The sequence below is a fragment of the Macaca thibetana genome, chromosome 13, assembly GCF_024542745.1.
Source record: "Macaca thibetana thibetana isolate TM-01 chromosome 13, ASM2454274v1, whole genome shotgun sequence".
NCBI classification, from domain to species: domain Eukaryota; kingdom Metazoa; phylum Chordata; class Mammalia; order Primates; family Cercopithecidae; genus Macaca; species Macaca thibetana.
The window spans coordinates 70080942-70101607 of NC_065590.1; the positions used below are offsets into that span (position 1 = coordinate 70080942).

The window sequence follows — 20666 nt, forward strand, 5'->3', positions numbered from 1 at the left end:
GCATAGTATTTGCATATAACCTATTTGCATCTTCCCATATACAGTTATGCGTTGCTTAACAAGGAGAATACATTGTAAGAAATGCATCCTTAGGCAATTTTCTCATTGGGCAAACATCACAGAAGTACTCACACAATCCTAAATGGAGTAACCACTACGCACCTAGGCTATGTAGTATAGCCTATTACTCCTAGACTACACACCTGTACAGCATGTTATTATACTGAAAACTGTAGCCAGTCGTAACACAATTTAGTATTCATGTATCTAAACATATCTAAATATAGAAAAAGTACAGTAAAAATACAGTATAAAAGACAAAAGGCCGGGCGCGGTGGCTCACACCTGTCATCCTAGCATTTTGGGAGGCTGAGGCAGGTGGATCACCTGAGGTCAGGAGTTGAAAACCAGCCTGGCCAACATGGTGAAACCCTATCTCTACTAAAAATACAAAAAATTAGCTGGGCGTGGTGGCGGGCACCTGTAATCCCAGCTACTTGGGAGGCTGAGGCAGGAGAATTGCTTGAACCCAGGAAACAGAGGTTGCAGCGAGCCTGAGGTCGTGCCATTGCACTCCAGCCTGGGGACCCTGTCTCAAAAAGAAAAAAAAAAAGACAAAAGTACACCCATATAGGGCACATACCATGCATAAATAGAGCTTGCAGGACTGGAAGTTGCTCTGAGTGAGTCAGTGAGTGGGTGGTGAGTGAATGTGAAGGCCTAGGGCATTATTGTATACCACTATAGACTTTATAAACACTGTATACATAAGCTACATTCATTTTATTAAAAATTTTTTTCTTCAATAATAAATTAACCTTAGCTTACGGTAACTCTTTTACTTTATAAACTTCTTATTTTTAACATTTTGACTCTTTCCTAATAACACTTAGCTTAAAACACAAACGCAGCCAGGCGCAGTGGCTCATGCCTGTAATCCCAGCACTTTGGGAAGCCGAGGCGGGTAGATCACCTGAGGTCAGGAGTTTGAGACCAGCCTGGCCAACACGGTGAAACCCTGTCTCTACTAAAAATACAAAAATTAGCCAGGTGTAGTGGGGGTCGCCTGTAATCCCAGCTACTTGGGAGGCTGAAGCAGGAGAATTGCTTGAACTCAGGAGGCGGAGGTTGCAGTGAGCCGAGATCATGCCACTACATTCCAGCCTGGGCAACAGGGCAAGACTCCATCTCAAAAAAACAAAACAAAACAAAAACGAAAACAAAAACACATAGTATGGCTGTACAAAAATATTTTGTTTTGTTACATCTTTATTCTATAAGCTTTTTTCTATTTTTAGAATTTTAAACTTCTTTTTTTTTTAACTTTTAAACTTTGTTGTTAAAAAATTAAAACATGATTGGGCACAGTGTTTCATGCCTGGGATGTCGAGGAGCCATGATTATGCCACTGTACTCCAGCCTGGGTGACAGAATGAGACCCTGTCTCAAAAAAAAAAAAATGCTGGGCATGGTGGTTCATGCCTGTAATCCCAGCACTTTGGTAGTCAAGGTAGGTGGATCACTTGAATTTGGGAGTTTGGGATTAGCCTAGGCAACATGGTGAAACCCTCTCTGTACTAAAAATACAAAACACTAGCCGGGCTTGGTGGCACGTGCCTGTAGTTCCAGCTACTCAGGAAGCCGAGGCAGGAGGATCATGTGCCTGACATGTCATGGCTGCAGTGAGCTGTGATCTTGTGACTACACTCCAGCCTGGGCAACAGAGCAAGACCCTGTCTCAAAAAAAAAGAAAGAAAAAAATTACAACACACACACACACACCAGCCTGCCTACACAGCATCAGGATCATCAGCGTCACTGTCTTCCACCTCCACATTTTGTCCCTCTGGAAAGTGTTCAGGAGCAATAACATACATGGAGCTATTCTTTCCTATTGTAGCAATTCCTTCTTTTGGATTACCTACCAAAGGACCTGCCTGAGACTGTTTTACAGTTTACTTTTTTTTTTTTTTTTTAAGTAGAAAGAGTGCCTTCTAAAATAATGATTAAAAAGTATAATAAATATATAAACCAGTAACAGTTACTTATTATTATCCAGTATTATGTACTGTACATAATTGTATGTGCCAGACTTTTTTATAAGACTGTAGCACAGTAGATTTGTTTAGAGCAGTGTCACTGCAAACATGTGAGTAATGCATGGTGCTGTAACCCAGGAGTTTGAGATTGGCCTGGGCAATATGGCGAAACCCTGTCTGTACTAAAAATACAAAAAATTAGCCATTATAGTGGCTATGACCTCACTAGATGACAGTAATTTTTTAGCTCCATTATAATCTTATGGGACCACTGTCATATATGCAGTCCATTGTTGACCAAAATGTCATTATGCAGTACATGATTATCCTTTAGATCATCTCTAGATTACTTATAATATCTCTAATACAATGTAAATGCTATGTAAATAGTTTTTTGTTGTTGTTGTTTTTTGAGACAGGGTCTTACTATCACCCAGGCTGAAGTGCAGTGGCATGATCAAGGCTCACTGCAGCCTCATTCTCCCCAGGCTCAGGTGATCCTCCCACCTCAGCATCCCAACTGACTCGGACTACAGGCACGAGCCACCACACCTGGCCAATTTTTGTATTTTTTGTAGAGATGGAATCTCACTATGTTGTCCAGGCTGGTCTTGAACTCCTGAGCTCAAGCGATCCGCCCACCTCAGCCTCCCAAAGTGCTAGGATCGCAGGTGTGAGCCACCACAGCCAGCTATAAGTAGTTGTTATGCTGTATTGTTTAGGGAATAATGACAAGGAAAAAAACTGAATATGTTTAGTACAGATGCAACCAGCAATTTTTTTCAAATATTTTTGATTGTGATTGGTGAATCCAGGGATTTGGAACCCGTGGATATAGAGAGCCAAGTGTTTACAGAGAGCAGATAATGGAGAACCAATATACATGTGACTGGTGTCCCTGAAAATAAGAACAGAGTAAATAGTACAGAAGAAAATGATCTGAAGAGATTTCAGCAGAAAATGTTTATGAAATAAAGACTTGGCTACAGATTAAAACAACTTAATAGATACAGGAAAATTTAGAAACACCCAGACCAACATTGATTCTTTTTTTCTCTTTTATTTTTTATTTTTGAGACAGAGTCTCGCTCTGTTGCCCAGGCTGGAGTGCAGTGGCACAATCTCTGCTCACTGCAACCTCCGCCTCCCGTGTTCAAGCAATTCTCTGCCTCAGCCTCCTGAGTAGCTGAGATTACAGGCCTCCACCACCATGGCCAGCTAATTTTCTGGTATTTTTAGTAGAGACAGGGTTTCACTATGTTGGCCATGCTGGTCTTGAACTCCTGACCTCGTGATCCACCTGCCTCGGCCTCCCAAAGTGCTGGGATTACAGGCATAAGCCACCGCGCCTGGCCCCAACATTGATTCTTAAGAAAGTACTGCGCTCCAGAGATGAGGAAAGAATTCTACAAGCATCTAGAGAGAAGAAGAAAACTATGTGAAATGTAAATATTTTTAAAGTTTCATGCTGTGCACAGCAACATTATAAACCAGGAAATAGTGTAGCAATGCTTATAAAATGAGACATGAAGTCATTTACATTTTAGACAACAGAGGACTATTCTCAGATTTGGAAAATTTTGGGAAAATTTAGGTTTCAAGATTCTTTCTTGAAAAATCTACTTAAAGATATCCTTGTAACCAAATTAAAAAAAAAATCAAGCAAAATTACAAATTATAATTATTAATGAGGTAGAAAATTGAGTCAAGAAGTTAGAAAAAAATAGAATGTCTTACCCCCAAAAAGCAGAAGAAAGAAAATAACAATGGTTGAAATTACTATAAAAGAAATAAAAAAGAAAAAAAATAAAGATCAATAAAACCAAAAGCTAGTTTTTTGACAAGATTAATAAAATAGCAAAACTCAGCTGGGTGTGGTGGCTCACACCTCTAATCCTAGCATTTTGGAAGTCTGAGGCAGGCAGATAACTTGAGTTTAGGAGTTCGAGACCAGACTGGGCAACATGGCCAAACCCTGTCTCTACAAAAAATACAAAAAAAGTACCCGGATGTGGTGGTGTGTACTTGTAGTTCCAGGTACTTGTGAGACTGAGACAGGAAGATCGCTTGAAACCAGGAGGTCAAGGCTGCAGTGAGCTGAGGTTGCACCACTGCACTCTAGCCTAGGTAACAAAGTGATACCCTGACTCAAAAAAATTAAAAAAATAAAATAGCAAAACTTTGGACAAGATTTTTGTTGGACTAAGAAAAAAAGGTAGAGATAACAATAGTAGAAATCACGCTATTATATTCATCTTTTTCATTAAGTTGTGATCCAGTATCTCTTGCCTCATTTTTTGAGATTAGAAAGAATATAACAAGCTAGAACGTGTTATAGTACTTTCCAAAGACAAACAAGAAAAAGCAACTTCTTTCCTATTGTTAAAATCTATCTTTGTAGATTTTTTCTGGTAGAGGGAGATAGATAGTCACACTTTTACTCAAGGTAATATAATAGAAAAATATATAACATCCAACCTGTCTTTCACATTGCTCATTTAGTAATTTTATTAGAAGAATGATTTTTAAAAGGTTAAATCTTTGTTGTCATTTATATTAAACAAGAATTTTTTTTTTCTTTGTAGGCAGTTAGTCCTTTTTCATTGACAACAACCAGTTCTTCGGAAGGATTATCCATTGGGAATTACATAGGCGTTGTCAATAGAATTGCCCAGAAGAAAAGACTAACTGTAAATTATGAACAATGTACATCGGGGGTGCATGGGCCAGAAGGGTAAGACATAATTTGGCTTTTCTTTCTGTTTCATTGTATCTAAGCAATAAAGTTGGTTTATTTTCATGTCTAATTTTCCAGAAATATGTGTCCTTTTAAACATTCTATATGGAAGGTTTTATATGATTGATAGTAATTTGATTTCTAATTTGTAATTAAAATGCTTAATTGCTGAAGCCATGGAGCCCACTTACCGTAATTGATCAAATTAGGGTAATCCTTTATTTCAGAGGTGTAGCTGGATGGTTTAGTCTGTGGAACAAGAGGGTACAGGGTGCCACTGCTCAAAGAATGCAGAGATCTTTTCGTCATTGAGGACATGATGGTGGTAACTATCTGAAAACCTCTCTGCCACATGTATAGAATGACTCTTCACCCTTGTCAGATCAGGGAGCTCTTTGTTCAGGTATTTGTCCTTCAAATTGGATTAAATGAACAAATACCATGTATCAGAAGGAATGAGTTTTAGCCGTAGACTGAGAGGAGACCAGGATTTGAGGGATCTGATGAGACAGATAAGCTAGAGTTTCAAAGTTACTAAGAACGTCACCACTGAGCTAAGATGTTCCTGGAAATGAGGATAAAGAATGGATTGGAACTGAAAAAAGCAGAAATCAAAGGAGTATGAGGCGATTGTTTTTCAACTACAACCAACCAGTTAATGAGAAAGAAGAAAAAAAAATATCTACATGGCAAATAGTTCAAATCATCACTTTAGGATACTGTTCTATGAATTGACTCAGCTATTCACAGTCATGGCTTTTGGGCCAAAACCAGGAAGAAAAACATGTGATAGTATTCATTGGAATGAAATAGTCAAAAGTGAATCTGTTGAGTCAATCTTGATAATTAAGAGACTATTTTATTTTCTGTAGCTCACTTTTTTGATTTCTTTGAATTATGCTCTCTAACGTTAGATACCTAAAAGAAAGAAGAAATCTATTTGCGGGGGGACAGTGTCTGAAAAAAATAGGAGCTATAGAAATGATCCAGTTACTCAACCCAGCTATTTAATTCAGGGTCTAGCAGGGAAGACTCACCCTGTTTGGATGTGTTTCTATCAATGGCCTTCAATAGAAGCACAAAGGAAAAGGAGTTCAAATACTGGAATCATTTTGCAGTAATATGTAGTAACTCTGTGATATAAATTACCATGTCCATTGTTTTATCCCTTAAAAATAGTTCTTATATAATTGTCCAGGTATCCTGGCCTAACCACAAATGTCCTTACGTCTAATAGGAGAGTGTGGACTTTAGTATAGGGAATCTACACTGTGGGGATTTTCTCAAATTTTTGTGCACATAAGCAGATGGCAGACAATGTTGAAGTTAGAGCAGAATCCATGCTTTGCTCTTCCCCTACGCTGTAACTTCATAGCTTCTCCTGTCAAATCCACTTTCTCTGCTGGCTTTTTCCTTCCCATTTGAGCACTGCTGAAAAAATTCACTGGTCCTCTTTCTTTTCTACCTCCATATCTTTTGACCTTTGGGGAATTAAAAAACAAAAAAAATCACCACTTAGTGCCTTTGTGCCAGATCTTTCAGCAAAGCAACCAAAAATTAGAAATTGCCTGGAAAACAACTGATCCTGGTTATTCAGAGAAATTGGTCAGGCAGGTTACTGAGGTTTTAAATTATGCAAGATATGAACTATAAATCTATCTAATAAATTGGTATTATCTTAAGATCTCTGTTAATGTTTTTTTTTTTTTAATCGTAAGTTGGATTTACTATATTTTTCATGTTTGGATAAGTACCCTCTATGATTTCTCCTAGATTTCATTATAAATGCAAAATTGGAGACAAAGAATATGGTATTGGTACAGGTTCTAGTAAACAGGAAGCAAAACAGTTGGCCGCTAAACTTGCATTGCTTGAGATATCAGAAGAAACCTCAGTGGTACGTATTGTCTTTGGATTAAATTTTTATGTTTTAAAATTCCCTCTGAAGTTGACTTCAGGTTAGACTGTGGTTACATTATGCCAAGACAGGCAGTGATTTAGCAAAATGATTCCTCCATTCTGTGTCGCACCAATGAGCCATGTGCCATGGGGCCGTGGCTGGGTGTGGTGGCTCACACCTGTAATCCCAGCACTGTGGGAGGCCAGCACAGGTGGATCTCCTGAGCTCAGGAGTTTCAGACCAGCTTGGCTTGGGCGACATGGCAAAACCATGACTCTACAAAAAAAAAAAAAAAAAATTAGATGCGTGTGTGGCATGTACCTGTAGTTCTAGCTACTTGGGAGGCTGAGGTGGTAGGATTGCCTGAGCCTGGGAGGTGGAGGTTGCAGTGAGCTAAGATCGTGCCACTGCACTTCAACCTGGACAGCAGAGCCAGATCCTGTCTCAAAAGAAACAAACAAAAAAATTATCTGTCCTGTGATCCAGAAAAATGAAATAAAAAATAAAATAAAATCCAGACCAAACATCCATAAAAAACGTTATTGATCTTGTAATTGTTTATGGTTGTGGATTTGGTAAATGTGTTGAAATAAATGTGATAGTACACAGAAACTGAGCCTCTGTAGAGAAATAATTAGTTGCATTTAAGCCTACTAAGGGACTCTCTTTCTTTCAGAAACCTGACTCCATGTCCTCTGGTTCTTTTGCTGTTACGTGTGACTCCCAAAGCAACCCTTTAGTGAACAACTCACTGTAAGTGTAGACAAACAATTGAGATATTTAACATATTCATATTTCTGTCTGAAAGAGAAATTTTTATGTTTAAGGAGAATTTAGAGAAAGAAGTGATAAAAACAGAATTAATAAACTAATAGTTACACCCTTTTCTTCTAGTGCTTCTGAATCATCAGCTGAAAGTGACGTCTCAGCAGATACATCAGAGATAAATTCTAACAGTGGCAGTTTACACATTTCTTCATTGTTTACGGTATCATATTAGTCTCGAAGCTTCCTACTTAATCTTATTTTTCTGTGCGTTTCCTCATTTAAAAATAACTTCTAGTATTCCACCATAATTTTTATATTTTTTCTTATGCACTCTTACTAAATGATAATATTCAGCAGCCTTTTTTTTTTTTTTTGAGGTTGAGTCTCCCTCTGTCACCCAGGCTGGAGTGCAGTGGCGAGATCTTGGCCCATTGCCACCTCCGCCTTCCAGTTCAAGCGATTCTCCTGCCTCAGCCTCCTGAGTAGCTGGGATTACATGCGCATGCACCACACCCGGCTAATTTTTGTAGAGACGGGGTTTCAACATGTTGGTCAGGCTGGTCTCCAGCTCCTGACCTCGTGTTCTGCCTGCCTCAGCCTCCCCAAGGCTGGGATTACAGGCGTGAGCCACCGTGCCCGGCTCAGCAGCATTTTGATTCTTTTTAAAATTAAGTTCCGCTGGGCGCGGTGGCTCAAGCCTGTAATCCCAGCACTTTGGGAGGCCGAGGCGGGCGGATCACAAGGTCAGGAGATCGAGACCACAGTGAAACCCCGTCTCTACTAAAAATACAAAAAAAAAATTAGCCGGGCGCGGTGGCGGGCGCCTGTAGTCCCAGCTACTCAGGAGGCTGAGGCAGGAGAATGGCGGGAACCCGGGAGGCGGAGCTTGCAGTGAGCCGAGATCGCGCCACTGCACTCCAGCCTGGGCAACAGCGTGAGACTCCGTCTCAAAAAAAAAAAAAAAAAAAAAAAAAAAATTAAGTTCCATTCCTCACCCTTCTACACGTCACTTCTGTCTTTCCTCACTCACCCCTATATTTTAATATATTCCTATGATTTTGCTTTTCTCTCCTACCAATGGGATAATATTTAAAGATTCTCTAATATAGTTTATTTCTGTTTTAAAAAATTAGAATTAAATTTAACATTAAAAGTAAACTGAAATCAGATAACTTTTTAGCCTGGTGCAGTGGCACACGCATATAGTCTGCAGCACTTGGGAGGCCAAGGTGGGAGGATCGCTGTAGCCCAGGAGTTCGAGATCAGCCTAGGCAACATAGTGAGACCCCATCTCAAAAACAAACAAGCAAACAAACAAAAACAAACAAAAAACAGATAACTTTTTGGTGCACATAAGCAGGCAATGTTGAACTTAGAGCAAAATCTATGCTTTTGACGATTAGTGTTACAAGAGTATTCTGTTATAAAGAACTACAAAATTGATAAGAAAATGGCAAGCAACTCAGTAGAAAAATGTACAAAGTATATAAACAGATAGTTCAGAGAAGAGATACCCAAATGGGCAACAAATATTAAAAGCTGCTTTACTAGGTATCAGGAAAATGTAAATCAAAACAATTAGATACTATTTTAAACTCATTAGATTGGCAAAAAGTTAAGTCTTACAATACTAAGTGTTTATACAGGGCTTGATGAGAATACAGACATTGATGGACTAAGAAATTGGTCAGCGAGCCATCTGGAAATACAAGAGGAAAGATAACAAGAGAAAGGAAGATGATTGATTTAGTCATCTGAAACTATTTCTCATTTTCTTTTGTTATAGAATGGTCTCAGAAATAACCAAAGGAAGGCAAAAAGGTGAGTATCATTATGCATTGAACATATTTTGATCTGAAGTTTTATTTCAGACTTATGTATTGTTTTAAATACTTAGAGTATTGTACACCCTTATTTGAGCAGAGTTTCAGAAGCAGAAAGCTTGAAATCTATAAAATAATTTTAGATGTGTCGAGAGATATTTGAATATATGCACATGCTGCACTGTAGACATAAAGCCCTATGGGGGTACCACTCGAGTAATTAGGTTAAGAGCATTATTTTGTACGAGGCTGGCAAGGAATTGGGCTGTTTTCACTGTAGAAGTGTTTTCAAGAGAAGTGTATTATTTTGCAGACAAGTAAGATTAAAATAGCATAAAAACTTGGATTATAAAAAGGTCAGATGCTATGTCAATTAACTGAAGAGAAAGGCAACGATGTAAATATAGTCAGAAATGAGAGTAAGATGGCAGTAGGAGCCATTATGAGCCACCAGTATATTCTGAATAGTAGATAGATGTATTAAAGAAAGATGATTCTTGATGTGGATGCTTGGATGGAGAGAAGAGAGTTCTGTACATGAGGTGCCCTCAGCCACGATTACTGTGGCAGTCAGGAGGGATGAGGAGAATGTGTGAGAAAGACTGTAAAGGAAGAGTGGACATGACTTGAGGGGATAGGTTCCCATAGCTGAGTGAAAGCATGAAGAAGAGGTAAAGGAGAAAGGATTTGAAGATTGCTTCACTTTGAACAGGATGCAGTGAAGAACCATGGCACTAATGGTGTTAAGAAAGTTAAGGAGTTAAGGGCTTAGAGAGAAGACAGCGGTTTGGATATGTTAAGTTTTAGGTGGTGTTTAAACTTCCATTTGCAAGTGGCTTATCATCAGTAAGGAATCACAGCTAGGATGAGGGTGTAAGGAGATATATTTCCTGAGGTTTTGAGTCTGGAGAAAGAAAAACAGAGGTTAGTGACACATCAACAATGAGTGCTCGAAGGTGCAAAAAGGAACCAGAGGAGGGATGAAAAAGTATTAGAGGCCAGAGGAGAACTGTAAGCATATAGTTTTATAAAGAAAAAAGTTGGCTGGGTGCTGTGGCTTGCACCTGTAATCCCCAGTACTTTGGGAGGCCAAGGGGGGAAGGATGGCTTGGGTCCAGGAGTTCGAGACCAGACTGGGTAACATAGAGAGACCCTGTCTCTACAAAAAATAAAAAGAATTAGTCGGGTATGGTGGCACATGCCTGTAGTCGCAGCGACCTGGGAGGCTGAGGTGGGAGGATCTCCTCAGAGCCCAGAATTTCAAAGTTGTAGTGAGCTATGATCAAACGACTGCACTCCAGGCTGGGAGATGGGGTGAGACCTTGCCTCTGAAGAAAAAAAAAAAAAAAGAAAGAAAAAGGTTAACATTAACACTAAACAAGTTATATTTGATTTCAATTTTATTTGAGTTTTACATTCAACTCTTAATTTTTAGATCTTTGGCACCTACATTTGACCCTCCTGACATGAAAGGACCAAAGTATACTGAGGATGCAAGGTAAGATTGTAAGTGCTGAAGAAAGAAGGGGTAATGCTATAGGTAGATGTTTTTGGGTAGTTGTCTGTGAAATGGCCATGATCCTGTTGGTTAAAGATCTTTGAATAAGGTTAACTAGGCAGGGTCAGAACATGAGTCTTAGGCGTTTCATTAGGAGGGGGCCCAGGAATGGGATGACCCACGTTATGATTTTGTTCCCAAACCAACAATCTATTCAGTTGTTTTGATATTCCCTTAGCTTTTTAGCCCTTTATTTAAGTTTTTCATCAGCGTCTTTTACTAGCCCTGATTGGTTGAGATAAAAGCAACATTCCTCACCCAATGAGAGGCAGAGGTCCCCTTTTTCAGCTATTATTAGATCTAGTCCCCATCTATTTTGGAGGACTACTCCAGCCGAGGAGTCTAGTTTGTCTTGGATTCTTATAATGCTTCAGGCCATATCTTCTAAAGAACCCTGTAATTCTGTGGAAAGAGCTTTAAAGTGTGTTAAGGAAGTGGCCAATCTGCCTGCTCCGAATCCAAGTCTGGAGGTTATATCCAAGGCAGCCATTAAAGGAATGACGTGGATGACCCTCCTCTTCCTAACATATTGGATGAATGGAACAGGCAAAGGTTGGCTGGGAGGAACTTTTCCAATGGAGGGAGAAAGATAAACTAGGGTACAGGTTCCAGTCCAGTTGGTGGGGAGACAAAGATATGTGTTGGTGCCACCCACAAAAAATAAGCCTTTGTCATAAATATAGGTGGAGATACGGAAAGAAAACAAGTGAATTAAAGATGGGATGTTTTTTCTTTCCTGTGGTTCATTACTCCAAGTGGACAAGGAGGAGGTCAAGGAGACACCCACTATAGTAGCAATATAGGAAGAGTTATTTTTTTACACACTTAATGCGATTAGATGTTGCACCATTAATATTGAGCCATGGATAAAGGTGGGCTCTAGGGACAGCACAAATTAGGCCAGAGGCATTGGTTGAGGGAGGGGCTGTAGAACGAGTGGGTTGCAGAAATGCTCCATTCACTTCAGGTGATACTTGGTAGTCAACTTGGTTAGTGTGATGGTCAGCGGGGTGTTTAACAATGATAATGCAGTTGCATTGGTTAAGTGTTAAGGATCTGACAGGGAAATTTCCCTCATAGGCTAAAAAGCAAAGTGAGGCTTCTTGTCAAAGGGGGGTGTGTTTAATTAGAGGCCCTTCAATGGGAGGGTCTTGTGACTTAAGGTGTTGTAGGGAGTTGTAATAGGTTTGAAATAATTTGTTGGCCTGATTGGCCCTGGAAGTGGGATAATCGCCGACCAGAGGGTCAACTCTTTCAAAAAAGGAATTTATAGATTAGGGTTATGTTTTCTGTTAAAAGGTCACGAAGAGGTGTAGGAAGGGATGTATAAGCTGAGGAAGACAGTGATAAACACATCTAGCATTCTGGAGCAAAGGAAGAGTTAGCTTCCAGCAAGAGGGATTGTGTAAGGTTTACAGAACGTTCTAGTTTGATAGCAGTGAGGAGTGATTCTATTGGTGAGGTTGATGTGATTAGGGAATTTAGATTGAAAGAAACAAGCAAAAGGAGGAAAAAGTTATTTGGGTAGGAGTAAAGTCCTGGAAAGTTCCTTGAAGCCATAAATCCCGTGGAATAGTAAGGAGCTGATCAGGATGTATAATGAGAGTTTTGTAAGGCTACCACTGAAGGTGTTGGGGTCCGTGTGTTTCCTAAACAAAGGAATGAGCACACAAGACAACACAGGACGAGACAAACATGGCGGCCGCCCCGAACGGCACGCTCTGCTTTATTTTATACAATTTCGGTTGTGGAATGTTGCCAAGTCACAAGTCACGTGTTGTTTTTCTGACCTTTTCCTGACTTGCTGGTTTCTCAAGATGTTTACACATTAACCAGTCCCCAGGGCCTGCTGTTTGCAGCTGGCTCCTTTGTCCTCCCTGTTTGCAGGGAAGGAACGCCCTGCTTCGTTTGCAAGAGCAGTACTTATTGGGAACATCTCGTTTGTGAGCACGTAGTCCTCTACAGAAGGTCTGTAACAAGGTTAGTTAGGAAGCAATGAAAGTTTGACAGAGAAAGAGATGTAGCTGCTTAGATGAATTTCTGTTCTTTTTCCTCTGGGATTCGTGTAGGGCTGGGACCTTTTACCAGAACCCAGTTTCCTGACTGTAGGAAGGGATTAAAGGAGTTGGCGACAGGTTGTGGCAAGTATTTGTCAGCATATTCCCAAATGAAATGGTGGATGGTATGCAGAAGAAGGGAAATGAGAGGGGTTGTTAGAGGTGGGGCTTGACCCCGAGGTGGAACAAAAGGAGCATGAGTTCAAATACTCATGCTCAAAACTCCCATGTATGAGTTCAGAGGGGCTGAGCATTAAAGGCTTCCGTGGGAGTGCCCGAATTTTCAGAAGGGCCAAAGGTAAAAGTGTAACCCAGTCTTTATGTGTTTGGAGTGAATACCTGGTGAGGGTGCTTTTTAGAATGCCATTCATTTTTTCAACCTTTCCTGAAGATTGAGGTTGATAGGGGATGTGTAGCTTCCAGGTGATTCGTAGGGTTTGTGCAAGTGTTTGAGTAATTTGAGAAATGAATTCAGGACCATTTTCAGATTGAAAAGAAAGAGGCACCCTGAACCAGGGGATGATTTCTGTTATTAATTTGGAGGTGACAGTCGAAGCTCATTTCTTGGTTGTCGGAAAAGCCTCAACCCATCCTGAAAAGGTATCAACCAGAACCAAAAGAAATCGAACCTTTTTTACTGGGGGCATATGGGTAAAATCAATTTGCCAGTCTTGTCTTGGAAGGTTCCCTGTCTTGATGGGTTGGAAAAGAAGGGAGTCTAGTGTTGAAGTGGGGTGAAGCTTTCTGGCAAATAGAGCATTGATGGAAAATGGCTTTCAACTGTTCCTTTATATCTGGGTTTATGTGTATGTGGAAACTTAAGAAATGTTGTAGAGGGGAATGGCTAGTGTGGAAGAGGTTGTGGATATCCCATAACAGAGTTTTTTTGTTTGTTTGTTTGTTTGTTTTTTTGAGACAGAGTCTTGCTCTGTCGCCCAGGCTGGAGTGCAATGGCATGATCTCAGCTCACTGCAACCTCCACCTCTGGAGTTCAAGGGATTCTCCTGCCTCAGCCTCTGGAGTAGCTGGGATTACAGGCACGCACCACTACGGCTGGCTAGTTTTGTATTTTTAGTAGAGACAGGGTTTCACCATGTTGGTCAGGCTGGTCTCAAACTCCTGACCTCGTGATCCACCCACCTTGGCCTCCCAAAGTGTTGGGATTACAGGCGTGAGCCACTGCGCCTGGCCAAGAGTTGTTTTTTCAGGGTCAGGTAGGACTAATTTTTTTTGTATGAACCAGTATGGGAGTTTGAATTGTGCCCCTGCTGTGATTAGTTGTTGTATTTGGTGTTCGGGATAAAAGGAGGGGATATGTTGTGTGAGGGGAAATAGATATTGGAGAATTGGATGATGGGTTGAGGTGTGTTTTGCCCAGTAGTCAACCTCACAGTTCCCTAAAGAAATGTGGCTTTTATCTGATTGATGTCATTTGTAATGGATAACTGCAACCTTTTCTGGAAGTAGAGCAGCCTTTAATAGAGGATGGTTAGTTTTCCATTAATGATAGGAGTTCCCTTAGCTGTGAGATAGCCCCTCTTGCTCCAAATTTGGGCATTGGAATGGTTGATGTTATAGGCATATTTAGAATCTGTGGTATATATTAACTTGTGTGTTTTTTGCTAGGGTTAATGCTCTTATTAGGGCAACTAATTCTGCTTGTTGGGAGGATGTGCCCAAAGGCAAAGGGGCAGCCTCTACGACTCTTCTAGGTAGAAGAGAGCGGGTATCATCATGATATCTCTCAATGACGGGATATCCTGCTTGGAGGGGAGGGTTTTTTGATGCGCTGCCATCTATAAATCAATCTGGGGCTCCCTTTATGTGAGTGGAAGTAAGGTGGCAAAACATGGTGCGAGAACTTTCAATTAGATCAGAGCATGAGTGTTGGTCAGGGTCCAAAATCAGTGTTGAAGATAAAAGAGTAGCAGGATTGGGGGGTGAGCATCTATGAAGAGAGATGGAGGGCTGAAGGAGGGTTGAATGTAGGGCTTGCATGCGAGAGGATGAGATGGAGGTGAGCACCTTACGGCTGAGCATATCTTGTAGACTGTGAGAAGAAAATACCTGACGAGGTTCGTAGAATGTGAGTTTGTGCCTCAGGGATAATTAAAGAGGCTGTGGCAAAAATTTTTAAGCAAAGGTGCCAGGTTTTGTAAATGGGGTCTAGTTGTTTTGAAGAATATGCCACTGGTTGGAGGGAATCTCCCATGGATTGGGCTAAGAGTCCAAGGGCCTGATTATGAGAACTGTGTAAATATAGATGAAAAGTTCTTAGGAGGTTTGGAAGGCCTAAAGTGGGGGGTCTGTAATAAGGCACATTTTAGGTGACAGAAAGCATGATAAAGGTCTGGGGTGGGAGTGAGTGGTTGGTCAAGATTTCCTCTTGTGTGTTCATAAAGAGGTTTAGTGACAGTGGCAAAATTTGCTATCTATCATCAGAAATATCCCACTAATTTGAGGAAAGAAAGTAAGTCCCTTTTTGTCTTAGGAAATGGGATTTGTTGAATGCCTTGCTTTCATGCTAGTGGAATTTCCTGGGTATTTGGAGTTATAATTAATCCTAGCTATGAAACATTTGGAGAGGTTAATTGGGCCTTCCTTTTGGATACCTGGTACCCACATTCAGCCAACAAATTTAAAAGCCTGGCTGTGTGTTGAATACAATGTTCTAGAGAGGGACTACAAAGAAGTAAATTGTCCATATATTGAAACAAGACGCTGGGTCGTAGAGGTAGTTGGGAATGGTCTAATCGAAGCGCCTGACCAAAATACTGAGGGCTGTCCCTAAACCCCTGGGGGAGGACAGTCCAGGTGAGTTGTTGGGAGTAGCATGTATCAGCGTCAGTCCAAGTGAAAGCAAAAAGGTTTTGAGAGGAGGAATGTAGAATGATAGTAAAAGAAGGCATCTTTGAGGTCTAATGCAGAGAAATAGCTAGTGTTGGGAGGAATTTGCAATATGAGGGTACAGGGGTTTGGGACAATAGGATAAACAGGAACAATAGTGGAGTTGATTTGTTGCAAATCCTGAACCAGTCTATAGGAGCCATCTGGTTTTGTAACTGGGAGAATAGGAGTTTTGTGGGGAGAATGGGTGGGGATTAAAATATTGGCAGCTAGGCCAGCTGCAGTGGCTCACACCTGTAATCCCAGCACTTTAGGAGGCCAAGGCGGGTGGATCACCTGAGGTCAGGAGTTCGAGACCAGTCTGGCCAACATGGTGAAACCCCATCTCTACTAAAAATACAAAAATTAGTTGGGCATGGTAGCACACACCTATAGTCCCAGCTACTCGAGAGGCTGAGGTAGGAGAATTACTTGAACCTGGGAGGCAGAGGTTGCAGTGAGCCAAGATTGCGCCATTAAACTCCAGCCTGGGTGACAAGAGCAAGACTCCATCTCAAAAACATAAAATAAAATAATAAAATAAAATATTGGCAGCCAAAAGTTGGGAGATGATGGACTTGAGTCCCCATAATCCATTAGGGGATATTGTGGGACCACTGTTTGGCATTTAGGATCCTTCAGTGAAATTTGAATTGGACAATGGTGGGTAGCTAACATGGGGGAGTCAGTTTTCCATACTATGGGATTTAGAGGGCTGAGGAATTTGGGATTTAAGTCTGTTTGGATATGGAATGTCTGAGGAAGGGTTCTGTTCTTAAGATAATAATAAATAGAGGTAGCTTTGGTGTAGGGTTGATAAATGAATGTTTCCTCCCAGTTTGTGTAGGATGTCCCTTCCTAGTAAAGGAGTGGGGGAATGAGGAATGACCAAGAAAGAGTGAGTAAGGGTGTCTCCCTGAAATGAGCAATATAGAGGCATTGTTTTGTATGGGGTTTCTTGTATGCCCTTCATGCCACCAATAGAAACAGATGAACATTCTAATGGACCTTGATATTCATTTAATACCAATAGACTTATCCCAGTATCCAAAAGAAAGGAAACAATCTTACCAGATACTATCCCAATTACCCTGGGTTTCGTGGACTCACTAGATGTGGGGGCGAAGGATCCCAAGTACCCTCAGTCTTCCGTTGTCAGCACTAGCAGTGAAGAGATTTCCTCCTGTGATGGTTGGGGGGCTTCATTATGAGCAGCATCTGAATGGGGAAGATGTCCCTGTTGAGGGCATTCCATCGTCCAGTGTCCACAAAGACTGCAAGTTGGGCATGGTTTGGTGGGAGGCCAGGGGTTAGGACAAGCCTTTGCCCAGTGTCCAGGGTTGCCTCATTGAAAACAGACTCCTGGAGAGGTGGGGGAGTTTCCCTTTGGGTTATTAGGAGGCTTTTGTGTAATTGACTTTCAGACAGTGGAGGCAAGCATCTGGTATTTTAAATGGAGATGTTTGTCTTCTTGAATTTTTTGTTCCTCATGTCTGTTGTTAAAGACCCAGAAGGTTGCATTTAGGAGATCCTGCCAAGATGTCTGAGGACCCTCCTCTAATTTTTGTAATTTTTTTGTGGATATCTGGGGTGGATTGGGAAATAAATTGGAGGTAGAGAAAAGTTTGACCTTCTCTAGATTCTGGATCCAAATTGGTATATTTTAGCATAGCTTCAATGAGGTGTGATAAGAAAAGGGCAGGGTTTTCCTGGTGCTCTTGTGTAATTTCTCTGAGCTTTTCAGAATTAACTGCCTTATAAGCATTTTTGTCCATGCCTGTGAGGAGACAGGTAATCATGTGGTCTCTTTACCTGATGCCATTGTCTCCCTGTTGGTAAGTCCAGTCTGGGCCTCTATAGGGGACTGCATCATTGGCCACTGGATTTTGTATAGGGGCTTGATTATGGAGTTCATCTGTGTGTGTTTCAGCTGACTGTGTGTGTTTCAGGATGCGCTCTTTTTTGTCAGGGGTGAGGGTGGAGGTTAGAATTATATAAATGTCATGCCAAGTTAAATTAAAGGATTAGGTTATGTGCAGGAATTCCCTGTGATAGATTTTCAGAGAAAGATCCTAGACACTGTTCGATCTGTGACAAATCAGACATGGAGAAAGGGGATATGAACACAAGCAATGCCTTCAACCCTAGCGCCTTCCCAGAGAGGGAGAATGGCAGAGGTGGTTTGACTGGCTGGAGTAGTGTTTGAATGGGTAATGGGTGGAGAACGATAAGGGTTGGGATTTGGCACTAAAGGCTGGGGGCAAGAGGGGCCAAAGAGATGGAGGGTTTGGATAGGCAAGAAATGGATGCAGGGGTTGAGAGTATGGAGGGAGTTCATCTGCAGGGTCAAAGGGGATTTCGGGGGAAGAGGTTTCAGAGGGAGGAGAGACCCAGGGAGGTTTTCATTAAGAAGAAGGATTTCACGAGGGGTGCAAGCTTGACATAAGGAGGTTTGGGATTTAAGGTAGAAGGAAACCTGACTATAGGGAACCTCTTGCCATTTGCCATTCCTGGTTATAAAGTTGTCAAGGTCCCTGAGAATTTGAAAGTCAAAGGTGTCGTTTTCAGGCCATCGGCTGTCATTATCTAATTTGTATTGGAGCGAGGCCATGTTGCAATGAAAAATTAAACACTTTGACTTTAGGTTCCCCCATAAGCCAAGTTTGGTGAGGTTGTGAAGGAGACAGTGCAGTGGGGAGGACATAGGAGTGTGGAATTGTTTGGCACCCATGTGGACTGATAAGAGGAGGCCGAGAGTATCTGTTTTTGTTCTAGGCATCCCCAGACAAAAGACAGAGACCTGGAATCCTCTTTATAAAGAGGACAGTTAAGCTGAGAAGAAACTGAGCATCCCCAAGATTTCTTCAACTTAGTCTCACTGGTCCTCCAAGGACCAGGACGGCAGACCTGACTTTCCCAGGTACTGTGAGAAAGCTAGGAAAGGCAAATCTTACCAATTGGCTGGATTAGTGTCTGATGTTGGATGTTCTGGTTGGAATCAGTAAAGGGCCTCCTGGACTGGAGCTACATGAGGAAGAGAGAGAGAGAGAGAAGAGGGAGGAAGAATGGACAAGGGTTAGAGAGCAAAATACCTGTTGCAGGCAGTCAAGGTGGATTCCTGAGACCTGAGGGTTTTGAGAACCCACTGGAGAGTAGCCCCAGCCCAAGCCTCACAGTCCCCTTCAGATTAGTTATCCACCTCATGCAAATTGCTTGAAAAGTGAAGAGAGAGAAAAGACGTGACAGGTGGCCAGAGACCCTCAGGACCCAGGAGTTATCTTGGGACAAACTGACGCTGCCCACTGCTTCCTGGGTTGCAAGAGTTGAAGAAAGAAGAAGGAAACTTGAAAAGTGGCTGAACAGTCAAAGACAGGTTTATTTTAGAGAATAAACCTGAGAGGGGCTTCTGGATGATTTTGGTCAGGAACATTCTCTCTTACAGACTAAGGGTACTTAAGGATTTAGGGAGGGAGAGCTTATCACAGGTTCAGAATGTTTCTGGGTAGAGGAGAGTTTTATTGTGGGGTTGGAATGTCTGGTCAGAGGGGAGGTTATCTCAGGGTTGGCATGTCTCTGGTCGAAGGGGATTTATCTCAGGTTTGGAAGGTTTCTGGTCAGAGGTGTCATTTGTCGTTTATGGTCATGCTGACATTAGCCATTAGGCTGATGTTTTGGGGCTGGATTTAGGCAGTTTTTAATCAAGGGGAACTTAAAATAGCGGTGCTTGTTCAAGATGGCAATGCTCCTGTTCTGTCAAAGATGGAATTGTGAAATAGAATTTGTTTGAAGATACATTTGTTCATTCAACAGAAGTTTCTTGAGGGCCCATTATAAGGCTAAATTATATTTCCACCTGAACAGTTTAATTGACGTTGCACTATCTGGCCCACAGTGGATCATGGCTCTTGGAGAAGTAATATTTAGACAGATCCAAATTGAATGTGGTAATTGTAGATTTTTGTGATGCTTATGTGGACTTCTCTGATATCTGTATAAGTTATTAATATTGAAAACAAGTACTCCTATAAATCAGTGATTGAAAAAAATACTTCTGCAGGAATTAGAATTGATCCACTTGAATCTGTTTTCTACTTTCTAGCTCCATACCAGATTTCACTTGAAAAAAATGTCTGCTCTGCTATAGACAGTATGTTTGGATTTAAAATGAAATGTCTGAAACAATGGAGGTCTGTTTGCATCGGGGGGCATTGAATATAAAAGTTTAGAAAACAATACAGAATCAAATATTTATTAAGCACTCGATATAGAATTGGCACTGTGCTGGGCATCAGGTTTATGGTAGGAACAAATAAAATGGACCCTGTTGTCATGGAGTTTCATGGGGATGACCAACTTTAAATAAACAATTACATGAGTAGGCCAAGCACAGTGGCTCATGCCTGTAATCCCAGCACTTTGGGAGGCTGAGGTGGACGGGTCACTTGAGGTTAGGAGTTTGAGACCAGCCTGGCCAACATGGTGAAACCCCGTCTCTACTAAAAATACAAAAATTAGCAGATGTTGTGGCACACACCTGTAGTCTCAGCTACTTTGGAGGCTGAGGCAGGAGAATTGCTTGAATCCAGAGGGCAGAGATTGCAATAAACGGAGATCGCACCACTGTATTCCAGCCTGGGTGACAGAGCAAGATCCTGTTTCAAAAAAAAAAAAAAAAAAAAATCTGCAGGAACAAACTATGGTCAGAGCTGTGAAGGGAAAGCAATGGCATGGAGAGGAATGAAAGCAGGGGTGAGGCGAGGTTTCTCTGGGGTCACAATTGTGGGGAGGCCTAAAGGATGAGTGGGCACAGAGCAGTGGGTGCCAGGTGGAAGGAAGGACATGTGAGAAGGTGAAAGTGGAAAAGGTGATGTCAAAGTTCGAGAACAGTCAGAAGAGCA

The 20666-nt window shown here is 41.4% G+C and overlaps 1 protein-coding gene across 6 annotated transcripts in view; it reads left to right on the forward strand.

Moving 5' to 3' along the window:
- Positions 1-20666, forward strand: part of EIF2AK2 (eukaryotic translation initiation factor 2 alpha kinase 2) — a 60768-nt gene that overhangs the window by 11146 nt on the left and 28956 nt on the right. For all 6 annotated transcript variants that reach the window (XR_007718657.1, XR_007718658.1, XM_050753357.1 and 3 more), the window contains 6 exons: positions 4625-4773; positions 6550-6673; positions 7353-7429; positions 7571-7664; positions 9231-9265; positions 10703-10765. Coding sequence is in view for 4 of the 6 variants with exons in the window: in XM_050753357.1 (XP_050609314.1) it covers positions 4625-4773; positions 6550-6673; positions 7353-7429; positions 7571-7664; positions 9231-9265; positions 10703-10765 (542 nt within the window). In the remaining 2 variants the exon portion in view is untranslated. The remainder of the gene's footprint in view (positions 1-4624; positions 4774-6549; positions 6674-7352; positions 7430-7570; positions 7665-9230; positions 9266-10702; positions 10766-20666) is intronic.